Source organism: Archocentrus centrarchus, chromosome 16, assembly GCF_007364275.1.
Source record: "Archocentrus centrarchus isolate MPI-CPG fArcCen1 chromosome 16, fArcCen1, whole genome shotgun sequence".
NCBI classification, from domain to species: domain Eukaryota; kingdom Metazoa; phylum Chordata; class Actinopteri; order Cichliformes; family Cichlidae; genus Archocentrus; species Archocentrus centrarchus.
The window spans coordinates 21,928,462-21,944,786 of record NC_044361.1 but is presented as its reverse complement, the minus strand read 5'-3'; the positions used below and the strand labels follow the sequence as shown (position 1 = coordinate 21,944,786).

The 16,325-nt window shown below is 39.8% G+C and overlaps 2 protein-coding genes across 2 annotated transcripts; both read left to right on the top strand.

The window, feature by feature from the left end:
* Window positions 1–7,304: 7,304 nt before the first annotated feature.
* cbx3b (chromobox homolog 3b) lies at window positions 7,305–12,233 on the top strand. Its single transcript, XM_030750695.1, has 5 exons — window positions 7,305–7,528; window positions 7,945–8,085; window positions 8,186–8,342; window positions 8,741–8,910; window positions 10,948–12,233. The coding sequence occupies exons 2-5, from the start codon at window positions 7,946–7,948 to the stop codon at window positions 11,066–11,068; spliced, it is 588 nt and encodes a 195-aa protein (XP_030606555.1). The 5' UTR covers window positions 7,305–7,528; window position 7,945; the 3' UTR covers window positions 11,069–12,233.
* Window positions 12,234–13,192: 959 nt separating this feature from the next.
* On the top strand, window positions 13,193–15,942 carry snx10b (sorting nexin 10b). The gene is made up of 6 exons (XM_030750371.1): window positions 13,193–13,323; window positions 13,599–13,685; window positions 13,781–13,881; window positions 13,987–14,088; window positions 14,248–14,457; window positions 14,628–15,942. Exons 1-6 carry the CDS (start codon window positions 13,291–13,293, stop codon window positions 14,701–14,703), a joined length of 609 nt encoding a protein of 202 aa, XP_030606231.1. The 5' UTR covers window positions 13,193–13,290; the 3' UTR covers window positions 14,704–15,942.
* Window positions 15,943–16,325: the final 383 nt, after the last annotated feature.

The following is a 16,325-nucleotide window of genomic DNA, read 5'->3' as shown; positions in this document are numbered from 1 at the left end:
TAAATTCAATCCATCCATCGCTTTTCTTCCACTTATCCGGGGCAGGGTCACAGGGGCAGTCAAAGCAGAGAAACTCAGATCTCCCACTCCCCAGCCACCTCCTCCAGTTCATCCGGGGGGAACACTGAGGCATTCCCTAGACAGATACCCGAATAACCATAACTGGCTCCTTTTGAAGGGAAAGGATTCAATTCAAATTTAAATATATCATTAAAAACCCAAAATTACCATGACATTCATACCCATGATGATCATGCAAACTTCAGTCCGCTGTAGTGCGACCAACAGTACATGGACACTGATAGTCTACTTGCTTTGTGCAATAAATAACAAAGTAGATTGTAAAACTTCCTGTTCTTGAAATCAGTATTTGATATATTAGTAGCAAGTTATTTTCAGTGAAAAAAATGCACTTTGGGCATTCAGCGTAAAAGAAAATATGTAGGACAAGAATGTTACATATCCGGAAAACAATAAACACGCTTCACATTTATCTTCAATATCATTTGAAGCATGCTGATGTACACAGTGTCAGAGAACTTAAACTCATTAACACAAAAAAAAACCAAAACAAAACAAAAAACTTAAATCAGAAGATTTTTGTTGAGTTTGAGGTCTTCACAGATGTCCAGAGAAATATAACTGAGAAAGACTGTGACATACATCATAAGCAATGTTAGGGTTCAGAAGTAGCCATGTGTCCAAAAACCTTTTTAAGTACACAACAAGACAAGGATCTGGGCCTTCTCATCTATAGTATCTGTCCATAAACAAATCAAAAGAAATACAAAGCTAGATATTTCATTGCTTAGACTACATTCTCAGTTGCGATGGACTCTCTCAATCAGTCATGCAGATTTCATCACAGTATGTTCAGAGCCCTTCTTCAGAGTTGGCAGGGTAATTACTGAAAGGACCTACTTAAAGCTGTAATTTTCCAGATGGCAAGCAGGCAAGACATAAGAGCTAGTTGGTCCCACCATGTGCTCAAGCTGGAGCCTATTCAGTATCACTTCAGATGGCATGGAGCTGCTACAGGCCTGGCTGAGCAAAAATATGTAATGGTCAAAGCGCTTTTGGCTGACGAAGAAACGCTTCAGATTCCCAGAACTCAGAAAACAAATGCTCTGTATTTGAGAGGGGACCTGTGAAGAACAGACATGGGATTTGATTTCAGATGGGCCAGTTTTGCAGCCAGAAAAAAAAAGGGGCGGGGGGGGGATCCTGATTGGATGTGGGGCAGATCTAAAGTTCAAAGCCTACAGCTGTGTTAGAGAGGAGAAGTGAAAGGTCAACAGACTGGATTCGGCAGTTTGTGGAGCTGCACTCGATCAGAGCAGATAGCCAGCAGCTGCACAGTGACAAGGAGATTTACCAAGGCAAAGGTCCTCTCACCACGATAAAATACTATTCAGCTGTCTACTTGCATTAGGAGTCAGGCCAGCATTTATAATTTTCATATTCATGGGATAAATATAATGATCCTACTTATAGTAGTATCATCTTTATAAGCCTCTCATGTACCGTATATCATTAAAAAACATACTCACATGTTCACTTAAAGTGGCCAACAGTGATACTGGGGATTCAAACAAAGCACCATGAGTATTTCTTTCATTCCTGTCATCACACTGAGCCAGTCCATTCTTCACTCTTGTCCTTTGTATCAATTTCTCTCTGCCTGAAAGAAGAGGAGTGCGTTCCCTGTTTGGGTTCACTGCATGGTGATGGACAGCGGTGAAAAGGAACACTTTACATTTGGAGAAACTGAAATGGAAGAGGATGTTTGACAAAAGCAACCCACAGAAAAGCAAACAATCTGCTTGCAGACAGCAACAGTCATTACTTTGCGGGTAACCAGAGGAGAGCAATCCATCAAACTTTAGTTAGTGAGTATCTGCCTTAAAGTGCAATACAAAAAGGGACAAATTTGATGGCAACCTGTTCAAAAACTGCTGCTCATGAATAAAAGGACTCAGTGCATATTAAGCCATGTGAAAAGTGTCTCACTATAAAATGTCATCTTGGAAATTTGTTCAGAAAAATGCCTCTGGATTATTAGTCCATTTTCAAAGTTACAGTTATAGAAAGTCATGTTATTTAAGGCTTCAATTTTCTTTCTGACATTATAAAGTCAGGCATGAGCTGAGTGGGTGTTTCTTTGAAATTACTGCAACTTTATTCACACTTTACCCTTTCCCAGGTCATCATCAGCCACAAAGCTCAGAAGGGCAACAAAACACAGCACAGAGAAAGGAAAAAAATGACAGAAGAATGGCACAGACACACATAGAGAGAGAGAGTGGGAGTAAAAAGCAGGAGTAGAAGAATGGGGAATTATTCTTTTTAGGTTCAAAGGCGATCTATTTCCCTACCACTCCTATCCATTCACTTTGTGCCACACTGGGTCCTGGGGGAATGGGAGTTGCTTGTCACTGGTACCATTCACCTGTCAATCACAATGTTACAAAATCCGATGGGCTATGCATTGTGGGGTGGAATCTTCCAGAAAAGAGGAACATGTGATGAAGTTGGCAGCAACACCATTTTAACTGTCTGACTTTTCCTTCTCCCTCAGTTCAGGATTCATAATACTTATTACATAATACATAATACTTATTACTTTTTGATGTTTATCAGAAAATACTTCTCTGTTAGTCATCAATTCTAAAATGTGGCAAGAGTTCAGTTTATTATTGTTTATCAGTTTGGGTAAAATTTATAGATCATGGCTGACTGATAGGGACGGAGTCCAGTTCTTGGATACAAGGGAGTTGAAGCAGATATTAAGACTTATTATCTCTCCAAAGATTACATCACTTTTCTTTGGAGTACTGCAAAGAGCTGACGTCTGACTTTTCCAAATAGGCACATACAGTATGAAACCAGTGGTGGAAACTACTTACTTAAAAAGCCAGCACAGGTTCTGCACTTCCTGCTACTTTTAGCTTTATTCTTTGTTCATCAAGTGCAATCAAGCCTATTGTTTGTGGCAGGGTTTTTCCCTGAGTTTTTATTTTTGCTGTTGTTTTCTTATTACCTCTGCCAAGGAGGTTATGTTTTTGATAGTGTGTGAATGTGGCGTTTTTTGTATTGACAACATATAGTCATGTACGGACTGTGGAGATTCTAAATATCACGTTACTTTGGACCTCTGACCTCTTCTTCAAGGTCAACTGAAGCCTAACGTTTATAAAATGTCTTTTATCTTTAAAACTATACTTTAAATTTTACTGCCTTTGTTTGTATTGGCAACATTTAGGAAATGATACTGGTGTATGGGTTTTCTAAATATCACATTATAGTTTGCATCCAAATATCATGTCACATTTGACCTCTGACCTCACTTTTACATTTCACATCTGCCTTTCTTTCAGGTTGACCCCAAAATGTGTTATATCTTTAAAGAAAGTATTGTCAAGAGAAGGAGAATGAGCTGCCTAGTCAGTTAGTAATATACTGTAGTATAATTTTATATAAGCTCAAGTTATTCATGTCCACTTATTTACAAATCAATACCTATTATCCATTACCTACTCCTACATAATATTTGTGTAATCAAAGTAAACATCTGTCATGCTATCTGTATCTGATTTTTACTGCAGTTGTTGTTTTTGCATTTCATTTGATGACAGTGTGTAAACTACACTCCTTTGAGACATTCAAAGTTCTGTTCCTTCTTTTCTACTAAACTTACTAAGAATTGATCTGCAACAGAAAAACTCGAGTTGCACTTACTACGAGATCAAGCTTAACATGCAAGATCATTATTTTTTACCTTAAGTAATTATAATTCTTTCTGTCTGTGCTGGTTTTTAGTTGACCATTCTTAACTGAACAGTAGTTATAATCACATACATTTATGCTATATTAATTTCTTCTTGCCTGATTGAAACCCATAGTGTAATGGATACTCTGAAGATGCATTTCTAGTGTAGTCATTCCCAGTAACTCTACAGACACAAAGCCTGGCCCTGCAGTGCCAGGTATAGAATAACACACAGGAAAGTGTCTTGGGGCACCATAAATGTTCTGAAACAAGAGACAGATTTCCTCAAGCAAATCCAGGTGGTCTGTGGTTCAGTGTCATCTGTTACTCATGAAAAGTTTCTTTTCTCTCTGCCACTGCTGTATTAATGTCGAGGACATAAACTGCACTGGAGCCTGTCATGCAGTACCCGATTAACTTAGTATGTGATTCTGAATATGATCTGAAGACAGTTTGTGAAGTTGATGGAGATGCTGATGGTTCATGCTGTGGAGGGAGAGTTGGTAAAGAATCTGTATTTGCATAACATGTAAAAATGATGTCCAGGAAAGTGCTTTACAAATGTGCAGTCAGTTATTCAATCAGTGAATTGGCCAGTAATCCGCTTATTCGCTTTTTGACCAGTTCTGCCTTCAGCAAAGTTTTACTGGATTCTGTCCCTTATACAACCAGATCAACGCTTGATAAGAACACCAGGAGTAACGTGAATTCCTTCACCCTGGTTGTAACCCGAGAGCCCCATCTGTATTAGGGCTCCATTCACAGTGGGTGTGAGGAATGTGCTTGTCTGCGAGGGAAGTTAGTAGATTTAAGGGATGACAATATATCTTTTCACCCTGTACACTGGAGCATGTAATTTCACCAACATCTGTATTTGATTTTTAGTACCACGGTCAATTTTGAGTTCAATCAGTTTGCATTTAAGGTACCAGAAAGGCCTCAAATCACTTAATTATTACCTGTAGTAACATTATTTAAATTGCAAATATGTGAAAGACATAAAATAAATGTTTATATAACATCTCAGATTTGCCAGTAGTCACCTAAATCTAACTACTGTAATCCAAGGGCTGATAAATTGTATTGCCTCTTCCGTGACTATTGAAAACAGATGGTTATGCAACTGTTTCTTGGTGAGTTTTTAGTCCATATATAAATTGTGTGTTGTGGTGGAATAGTGGTTAAGACCCATAACATTACACTGTACTGTTTGAGGGTCAGTTTTATTCACCTACTCTCTCTTAATGTCTCTATCGTCACTGACAATTAATTAAAAATGGTGAAAAAAAAAATCTCCCTGGGAAAAGTTGTTAACATCAGTTCTGCATTTTTGATATTTGTGTTCCAAAACCTGAAATAACCTGCTGAACCTGCTTTCCCTAAAAACAATCTATATGGCAGTAAATCTAAACAGGATCTAACTGCATGCATTACTGCCATTCTTGGGCCTGCAGCAACAGCTCAACCCTATTAACTGTTCAGTTACTATGGCAACTACTGCTTAAACCCCAAAAGAGAAGACAGGAAGGGGTCAAAGGTCAAAAACAAGTCATTTGGCTGATAACCAACACATGTCTTGCCTCAGTGTCTCAGTGAACTAACACTCCAATCCATACAGGAAAAAGATGTATAATAAGGATGTGTGGCTCTATGAAAACTGTGAAAAATGCTTTTAATAAAGCACAGCTCATAAAGGGTGAATAAACTGTAAACTGCAAACTTAAGTGGTTATAAAAGATACAGCCAAAATAATGTTTCACAATATGTCCACCTCCCTGCTCTGCTGTTATTCTTATATTATCATTAACTACAATAATAATATTATATAAGCATTAACAAAGACTCTGAAAATGATCAACCCATATTATATCTCTAGTACAAACTGAAAATGTGCAGCAATGTGAGCTGGAAGGGGGGGGGGGGTCTAAGTTCAGATAACAACATGAGAAGGTTTCTCTGCTCATAAACTTGTGTGGAAAGAGTATCTTCAGCACAGTGTTAGCAGTTAAACAGGGGAGAAAACAGCAGCTTAACTTGGTTTTATCAATAGAGAATCTACAATTCATTCAATTAATACCAAATTAATACCAACTAGCTCATTTAAAAGTTTCCACTGCATAAAGGACATAGGTGGTGGGTCCAAATTACTAAATCATTTTAGCTGCTTCCGTAAGACCTGGAACCTGTCCTCCTGCTGCCTGCCTTTCTGGAGACAATATATACCACATTCATCTTACACATGGCCTCTGTCAGCCTTGTAAGTGAAACCTGAAAACTGAAACTACTTTTGATCACATCCCAAAGACCTATCCCAGATTTTCTCACTGGAAAACAAACAGAACTATAAAATCCTCTCTGTGCATGGGTTATTTTTTGTTGTGTATTTTATTTTTTATGTACATAATTTTATGCATATGCATAACTTTATGATCAGATGCGCCATGTGTTGCATAACCCAGCCTTGAGAATGAAATGATATCGGTAGTGACTGCTATTCTGCGCAGTCCCATTCACAGTGGTTAACCGAGGTACCGGAGCAATGCCATTAGTCCAGTACAGGCTGGCAGCGTCCCCCAGTGGTGTTACAGAAAACACTGTAGAATAACTGCGGGAAAGGGAAGTGGAAAGGCCTGTTCTGGGGGGAGGGCTGTGGTGTGTATATGTGTGTGTGTGTGTGTGTGTGTGTGTGTGTGTGTGTGTGTGTGTGTGTGTGTTGGGGGGGGGGGGGGGGGGGGGGGGGGGTACTTATTTGGCCAATCAGCAGTTCTGGGTTTTCTCATTGGCTAAAGGGAAACTGTCAGTCAAATCTCCCAAAGGCTGTTTTTCCTGTGATTTCAACAGTACGTTTTCAGAGTTTGAGGGGAGCAGAGCTCCTTCGAGAAAGCCCAGTGTGTCTGCAGCACTGAAAGCAGCCAAATCAATACTCCGTTACAAATATTTATTTATTTATTTGCATTAGGATTTCTATTAAATAGTAGGAAAAATTAACTATTAATATTCATATTAAACGTTTTCACTAATGCAAAATGGGGTAATTCAGTACATTATTTTCATCAAGAATTTATATTAATTATAACTACTTATATAGCTACTGTTGTATGTTTTAAACTGCAACGGTGGATGGTATTTAGGTGTAGTGGAATAATCGCAGGTGACATAAACTGTAAATACATGAAGTACTTTCAAATATATCAAATAAAACTAAAGTGGTTCACACATGTCACCTTTGGAATGAAATTACGTCAATCTGCTGACACAGTGATGATTTTTCTTTTTATTTATGTATTTATTTGTTTATTTATTGTGGCTCCCAAAGATATATGAGATTGCCCAACTGCTTCCAACGAGATAAAATAAAATAAAATCTGCAACAAATGCACAATCCCTTTGAGATACACCAAGTGTCATACCCCACTGACGCCCATGGGTGGCGGGGCTGTTCCGGGCCAGTGGACTGGGACGGTCGAGCGGACTGCTCTCTGATTGGTCGGTGCCGTGCGCGTCCCCGTCGTCTCCTCCCGGTTTTCCTGGCATGACCTTTTCCCTTGGCAACCACTTCCTCCGAGCATCAACGGCCATCTTTAATTTTAACTCATTCATGAAAAGTTGTTTCGTTCATTTACTCACGCCGACCGACACATTTGCACTCAAAGCAGCGTCACTGGCGCTGTGTGCATGTTGTTTCCAGCTATAAGCACAAAGCAGAGCCGAGCGGCACCGCAGCAGGCTGTCCACCGAGATTAAGTAAACACCGAAAGCGTACGTGTATATTGTTCATTATAGCGTCTAATGCGTCACTGAGGCACGTTTTTCACTCATGTTTCGGGCTGCTGTCTGCTAAATATGCTCGTAACTAAGCTGTCCGAGTGAACGACACTCACGGTGATACTAACATGTTGCGTTTTGGACTAAAGAAGCACCATCACCCGAAAGAAACAGCAGGTGGAGCGCTATAATAAGTGTGCGGATCTTTGTCTGAAGGGCACAGCAGAGTAGTCGCCACTGCCATGTCGTGCTGCAAAATTCCAGCACCAGCGAGATAAAAGTGGCTTTTCCTGAGTCCACTGTGGTTATTAACAAACAAACAAAGAGAAGGGAAAAAAAACCCTCCCTGTTCTTGTTCTTGTGAATGCCCTGGCCTTCATTCATTTGCTTATCCTCTATTCTCACGGCAGAATGAGAAAGAAGCAGACTGCCAAACAGAGGAAGACTGAGGAGACTACAGTTGTCCAGGAGTTTGTGGTTGAAAAAATAATTCGTCGCAGAATCTTGAATGGAAGAGTGGAGTACTTCCTGAAGTGGAAAGGCTTCACTGAGTGAGTGAGCTGTTGCAGAACCAGTAGTTTGCGCGCATTTGTCGTTTAACCGGTTTATGGTAAAAATGTTATTCTTTCCTCGTTCTGACTGTATTCACAGTGCAGAAAACACATGGGAGCCCGAGGACAACCTCGACTGTCCTGAACTCATTGAGGAGTTCCTGAGAAACGCCCACTTTTCAGAAGAGAATGAAGACGAGCAACCCGAACAAGAGTTTGTTCCCAAAGAGGAAATGGCAGAGGAGGAGACAGAAATTGTGAGTATGTGAGAAATTTTGGCGGTTTGGAATATCTATGTCTGTATGTTTCCACTGTTATTTACAGAACTTCTGCAGCTAGATCTGAAAAAAGAAATAGAAGTCTTTTTAGGTAGAGAACATTAACGTTAGTAGTAGCTTTTTCCCTTAGCTGTAGACTGAAGCTGTACTGGAGTCAACTGACTTCTTGTTTTAAGGCTGAATACGAAACTAAAAGCCATGTGAAGTTGGTTAGTTATGCAAACCCCCTGAAAATGAAACCAGTTAAATTTCCTCCTTTTCACAATGAGTGTGTGTAGTAAAAACAAAATACCCCCAGCTCAACAGCCTCTGTTTCTGTTTCTTGGAAATCTCTGCTGCAACTCTGAACTTTGCCTTTTGTTATTTTGTCCTTTCAGTCCTGCATGCAGTCTCAGCAGCAGGCTCAGGCTGTGAAGACTGACAACAGCGTCCTTCGGCCAGATGATGAACAGTCAGACTCCCCCACTGACCTCAGTACTTACCTCGAGCCTGAATGCATCATCGGCTCCACGGACAGAAAGGGAGAGCTCATGTTCCTAGTCAAATGGTGACTCTGCTCCTTCCTCTTCACTCTGTCCTTGAATAAATGCCAGCACTTGGCTAAATGTGAAAAAATGTAAATATTTAAACCCACAATCTATATCTTTAAACCTACAGCAAAGTAAGAGGGTGCTTGATCTTTTTTGTTGCTGTTGCTATGTGGGAAACTCTTCACTTTCCCTACATTTTTATATGTTTGATCATTTACTTGAGAAGTGAAGTTGGACATTGGCACTGACCACCTGACACCTTACTAGTAACAGATTGTAAAGACCAGATGGGCTTTGGGTTTATCATTACACACGACCATTAAGTTAGAGCCTCAGGAGCCCTTAACTGTGTTATCCTGGACTGTCTTGAACAGCAGCTCTGCCTACATCTGCCTTTGTGGAGCTTCAAGTGATCGGCTTACGTCGTTTTGTATTAATTTAATTTTTGTCCTGATTTACAGGCGTGAGTGCCAGAGTATACCGGGGTCCAGAAAAACTGCAACACTTAGTACAATTTTAGTTACTTTATGAGGGACAAGTTATTTTGAATTGAATCATATTGTAAAGGTGTGTTTAATCTAGTTGGCCTTGAGTTGATGAATAACAATCATTCGCTGAAAAACATCAGATTATCAGGTGGCCAGCTGCAGCTGTAAAGAGGAATTTTCTGTCTTTTCACACACAGGGCTTTGTATTAGTAACTGTGGTTACAACACAGTCTGTAAAACAGTTGGTTGAAGTCTTTTCAAGCTCTTGAAGGAGTATTTAGGTTTGAGAAAAATTAGTTGTCCTTGGTTCATGATTTTTTGTTTTTTTTGATAGAAAGCTTTTTTTTTTTTTTAAACAAGCTGGAGGTTCAAGTGTAAAGGTGTGCCTGTGTTTAGGGCTACAGGGTAGAGAACTCTGGAAAACAAACACTCCATAAAATTACCAGAATTTCAGTGTCCTTTAAAGAAGCATTCCAAGGATATGATAAGCTGCCAGACTCATACATTGCTACTCACTGGTTCCTTAAGCAAACGGCTCAGTCAGTTTTTTACTTTTCCTCCACCAAGAGAAAAGGCAACCAGTACATGTTTAGGGCCTTTTGTTTGCCTGTCAGCTAGACTTCTTCCTCTTCTTCTTCATCTGCCTCCATCTAATTCTGTCCCCTGTATCCTGTTCTGTTACCCCAACAATCTACATGTCTTCCTTCACTACATCCATAAATCTTCTCTGTGATCTTCCTCTTTTCCTCCTGCCTGGCAGCCCACTCTTCATCTTCCTTTGCACACTATATCCACTATCCCTCCTCCGTACATGTCCAAACCATCTTTACTTTGTCTGGCACACAATCATATGTTTTCTCCAGATCCACAAAGACACAGTACAACTCCTTCTGACCTCCTCTGTCTACACATCTGCATCAGAACTCTGAAAGCAGACATTGTGTCTCTAGCGCTCTTTTCTCAGCATGAAGCCATACTGCTCCTCTCCTCCTAACCTAGCTTCAGCATCTCTTTTCATATATCTTTATGGTATGGTTGATGAGCACGTCCACAGTGCAGTTACTATACATCACCCTTGTTCGTCAAAATTGGTACCAGTACATTTTATTTCATTTGTTGGTTTGTTAGCAAGACAGTGCAAGAAATTGCTGGCTAAATTTAATGAATATGGTGGCAAAATGGGGCATGGCACAAAGGAATAGAGAAAAGGGAATTAGCTTTGTTAGGGAATGTGCTCATCGATTGCCCTTGCAAAAGCCTATAATTATGGAAATCCTCCAAGCTGTCTTTCTTTAATATGGAACTGTGGGATTTAATCTTGTATATGCAACACTAAATAGGTGTAGCGCCCCATTTAAAAGGGATATTTATTGGATAATGTCGCAACAGTAATCCGAGAGGGACTGCTTTAATAAAATGTGATTCAGTCCCCTTACCCTTTCCTCCTCCATTTAAAAAAAAAAAAAAAAAACTGGTAGAAATATTTGTTTCTGTTGAAACATTTTACATGCATTAAAAGTGAGAGGCCATTTCAGTGTTTTCCTTCTGCTGTGTGTATCCCCACAGGAAAAACTCAGATGACGTTGCCCTGCTGCCGGCCCGTGAAGCAAGCGCCAGATGTCCCCAGGTGGTCATCGACTTCTACGAGCAGAAGCTGACCTGGCACTGCGGCGACGACGAGCAGTAAAAAATGTGTGTGGGTTGTGTGCAGAGGAGAACTGATAAACAGCTGTGCTCTCATCTGAAGCTTAGTTTTAGCCTCCATCAAATGTCCTCCTTCAGCTGGCATCAGAAGCACTCTGTGTGAAATCACATCCCCCTGCAGGTGGAGTTTCAGACTCTAGCAGGTGCGAGATCCTCAGCGGTGATGGATTTTAAGTGCTCTCTGCCTCGTGGTGCTCAAAAAGGGTCACTGTGACTTTGAGGACACTGCGATGGAGGCTCAAGCTAAACTTTGGGTAGAGGAGTTGATTTGAGGTCAGACTAACCTGTTGCAGCTTTTTTTCCCCCTGTGTCATCATGTAGCGGACTCGATCACTGTGGACGTGTTTTGGTTTGTTCTGAGTAATTTAGTATTTATAGTTCTGTTTAGATGCCAGTATCTTACACTGGGACGGGCCTGTGATTGTCTAGTGTGTGCTTTACATCCTCCACAGCAGCACTATAATGGCAGAGCCGGCTAACTGCTGTCGAAGTCCATACCTTCAGTCTATGTAGCTTTTGATTAGAGCTGAAGATTGTAGCCCTGTTGTTGGAATGCCTCTTGTTTGAACTTGTATTGTGTGAGGTGTTTATAGACACCTCAGCCTTTACTGTATCTGTTTATGACCCTTGTGGTTGATGTTAAATATATTTTAAAAAAAAAATGTTGCCCAGCGGAAATTCCCTCGATTTCAATCAGCTGCTGTAAATCTGATGTTTTCTCATGTTTGTTGAATTCGAATGTTTCAAAATGATTTAAATATTTGGTGCTTTTATCTAAAGGGAAACCCTGTAGAACTCTTCAAAAGATCGTTACAATTTCTTGAGTAAAAATCTAATGAAATTTTCACATGTTGAAACTAACTTTTGTGCACCATAAACGCGTAAGGCGATTGTTAAATGTAGCACTTTAGATATGAGACTGTCCAGTCATACAGGGCATTCATTGACTGTAATTATACAGTTCTGTGTACTTTATATACTTTATACCTGTATCCTGCTGGCATTGTCCTGACTTGACATATCTCCCACGACTGCTGTGGGACACTCAGCTGAACCTTAAACCTCCTAAAACACATCTGCTACTGAACTACTGTAACTGTTGACCATGGATCTGTGAAGTCTGTGAATAAATGAAACCTTTTGTGACACTTTCTGTGTCTCAATTCACTTTGATCATATTTCTCACATTATGAGGTGGAAACATTACTGAAATAAAATGATTTAAAAAAAAACATGAATATGAGATGATCCATTTTAATTTACAGGCATTAAATGTGCTACAAAGTTAGGTCCATAATTTGTTGGACAAAGACACAACAAAGAGGTTTTCCAGGAATGATTGCATAAAACTGTTTAGCAGTTACAGCCATTTTTATACACAGTCCTCATTTTCAAAATTAACTGACATAATTTTGAATAGAAGGATTAATACTTCGATGAAAATCCTTTGCAGTCAATGAGAGCCTGAAGTCTAGAACCCATGGACATCACCAAATGCTGCATTTCCTCCCTTGAGAGGCTCAGCTAGGTCTTTAGGCCTCCTGATGTTCTTGAGCTGTTTTTCAGAACATACCAGATTGTTGATTTGGCCACTCTTAAAGTTCTTGCTTTCTCTCTGATGGGTTTATTTTTGTTTTTTCAGCCTAATGATGGCCTCCCTCGCTTGCACTGACATCTATTTGGATCTCATATTTAAAATTGCAGTGAAAAGCAATAAAATCCAAATTTAACACTTTCAATCAACTTCAGATATTATGTCTGCTTCATTTGTCATGAAATAACAATTTAACAGGCCTCATCTGCCCATGAAACAGCGTGCAGTAAATTTTGAGACTCTGAATAGGGGGGACTGTAAAAAAAAAATATGGTTGCAATTCATAAACAGTTAATGGTAAACTGCACTTCAACCATATCTTGATTTAAAATCCATTGTGATGGTGTACAAACACAAAACTGCACCAATTGTGTCTAATAAATTATGGATTTCCTGTAACTGTGGCAGATTTCTCAGATGCCAACGCACACTATCAAACAAGACTTCCGATTTAGTTAAGGTCAGTTTTGCTGAGTTGACAGTTACAGGGAGGAGCTTATATCAGTCTTGTGACTTTATTTTGAAGCCTTTGCTCCATAAGCAATAAAGGTGAAGCTAAACACAGCATTGTCTATCTAATTCGAGGTTACTGAGATTTAACCTTTTAGATCATGAGAGAAGAAACTGACAGCACCAAGAATCAGGTAAGTCTTAATTTAATTTGCAAATCTGATGGATTGTAGAGAGAAAAAAAGATGTTTTAGAAGTCACATGTTAGGCTTAAACTGTGGCACAACTTTGAAAATAACCTTTTTTTTTCATACAAAGTACAAACCCATTTTCTGTTGGATATTCCTATCCTGGTTCTTGTGGTGTTAGTCACTGTACTTCCTCAATTTTTCAATATAATCCTTCCCTTTTTCACAGCACAGTACATTCCATTAAGTGTTTCAGTCTCTGCTCTGCCTTCTCCATGCAGCAGGTCATCAGTGTCTGGGTACGGGACCCACGGATACAAAAGAATGACTTCTGGCACGCCTACATAGACTATGAAATTTGTTTACATGTAAGTAAAATGCTTAAGAGAGTTACTCAAATTTCTGTTTATTCATCAGGGGGATTACTGTTATATTTTTGTGACACTGGGGTGTCCTATTTTAGACCGACAGCGTGTGTTTCACCAAGAAGATCTCACGCGTGAGAAGGAGATACAGTGAGTTTGTATGGCTCAGGCAAAAATTGCAGGCAAATTCATTGCTAATGTAAGTTCATTCACTGTGGTTTGAAATTAACATCTAAATTTTGGTGTTCATGTTGAAAGTAATGTGCTCAGTTATTCCTGACATCTTGTTGTTGTGTTTTTGCAGGGTACATCTACCAGAGCTTCCCCCCAAAAACCCTTTCTTCAGTCTTAACAATGCTCGGCAAATCAACGATCGAATGAAGGGGCTCCAGAAATTTTTGGAACAGTATGTGACACCTCAAAGATCAATACATTTATGAACTTTGACCTTGTCACACGAAAACATTGCACAACTGGTGTGCAAACAACACAGGACCACCTCTTTCATATCCAGAGGTAATACTGAGCACAGTTTTAAAGAGTCTACTCTCCCAATCTTTTTCAGAGTCCTTCAGAACCCTCTGCTGCTGTCCGACAGTTGCCTACACCTTTTCCTGCAGTCGCAGCTTAGCATGCATATGATAGAGGCCTGTGCTGCTGGAAGGACCCACTACTCTGTGACTCAGGCTGTGCAGCACTGCGGCCTCCGGAGATTCCACTCAGAGGAGGATCTGCAGAATAACCTCAAATTTTCCTGTGACTCTGACTCAGATAGGTAGTAAAATGTGTTTCACTCATCTCACCGCATGAGTAGAATTGAAAGTCTATTGGTCAGTTTCACTAAGACCAAATAAATGTTTCAGTATACACTCACTGACGTTACATCCCTCTGCCTAATTTACTAAACTGTCATCCCATCATCTTTCCTTGTCTATGTTTTTCCAGCTCCAAGGGTGGGGATTCAGAACACAGGATTAAACCTTTGGCAGCTTCTTCCCCTGATCTCATGGGAACCAGCTAGGACAAAGGGCTAAGCTGCTTGTCTCATTCTACATGAAAACATCATCTTCATACCACTGGCAGAATGATGGCATCTGTGTAGCCATAAAACAATTTGGATAGGTGAAGGAGAAAGCTACCAGCTACTCTGTCCTACTGCATTTCACATAACTGGTCTTAATTATTTCATTTATTGAAAAATGTCACACTTTATTATGCTCTTGATGAGATGTTTTAGTTTGAAATTTGCACAGTGAATAGTACAAAAATGTACCTCTTTTATATTACATATCTATTGTACCTTTATGTATTTCCATAAAGTGTTATTAGGTTGAATAGATACAAAGTTATATCAACAATTTGCCTGAAGATGGCAGTGTTGTAACAGCAATGTGTTTGTATAGTCTCTGTTTCATAAACATGCTTGAATTTTGGTCATTGAAACTATTGTTAGAACATATGTGTGCAGGGACAGCCTTTTTACCTCTCTCTCTCTCCACTCCCAATCAAGTGAAGGATATGGGAAGCTTGTCATCCGGTGGCCACTGCAGTGCTTAGCAGTATGACATGTGTAATAGGGTCTCTGCAGAGTTTTTAGACAGCCCCCTTGTCAGGTGTGTGGCTGGTAGGAGGTCCTGTGGGATCCCAATGGACTTGCTCCTGTCTGAGAGGGCTATCAGGTAGACAGGCTACATTGCTCCCTGCTGAACAAAATGCCAGCTGCACTGACAAGCCTCCCTTTCTATCTGTCTCCTTTGCTTTGTGTTAGTGTGAGCTCGCTTACTACAGTCACATCTCAATGTGTCTGTTCATGTGTGTTTAGTGAACACACACGTGTGCTCCCACAGCGAGCAGCGTTGTGCTTTTATTTATTTATTTTTTGCAGATGTAAGGACGATTAACGGGAGTGGAAAAACTGACATATCTGCAGTACTCGTTAGATTAGCTGTTTTGTTTTTCTCCTCTGCAGCTGTGTGAGATTCACAGTAAATTCAGAAGGGGAACAGATAGTAGGCTTATGTTAGAAGAAACAGAGAGGTGACATAATCTTAAGCACACTGTGCAGCAAAGCGTTTTGGACAACAGACAGCCCACCAATCTCAAATGGGGAGATGTGTAGCTGTGCATTTATTTGCATCTATAGTAGTACAATGTATGTACATGTAACTTTACCTATGCTTGAAGTGTGGTCTGTATTTTTTTTTTTTTGCCAGTGTTGCAAAGGTCTGAGTACAAATATATATAAACATTTCTCACAATTTCCCACTTAATAAAAAAAGAAAAAGTCTATTACTGATGTGCTTTACTGGCCTTCTTACAAACAGATTCCAGAGAAGCAACTCAAATGCGAACAACCTGACTTGTCACTCTGATAGACACACATTTAAGAAGTGCATTGCAATGTTACCTACACTGCATCATGTCAGTTTAAAGCCTCAACATTATGGGGATTGTTTAGGTATTTTATAAATAAATTCCAGTGGTTTGGTATTTAAACCACATTTTGTTTACCAAAGTTAGATAAACAAATAATGGCATTTGCTTTTTTGCATTCCCCCACCATTAACTTAATTAAAAGGCAGTCGTATGAAAACATTTTAGACCCTCATCAGTTTCATACTATTTATGAAACCATTGAGGTCT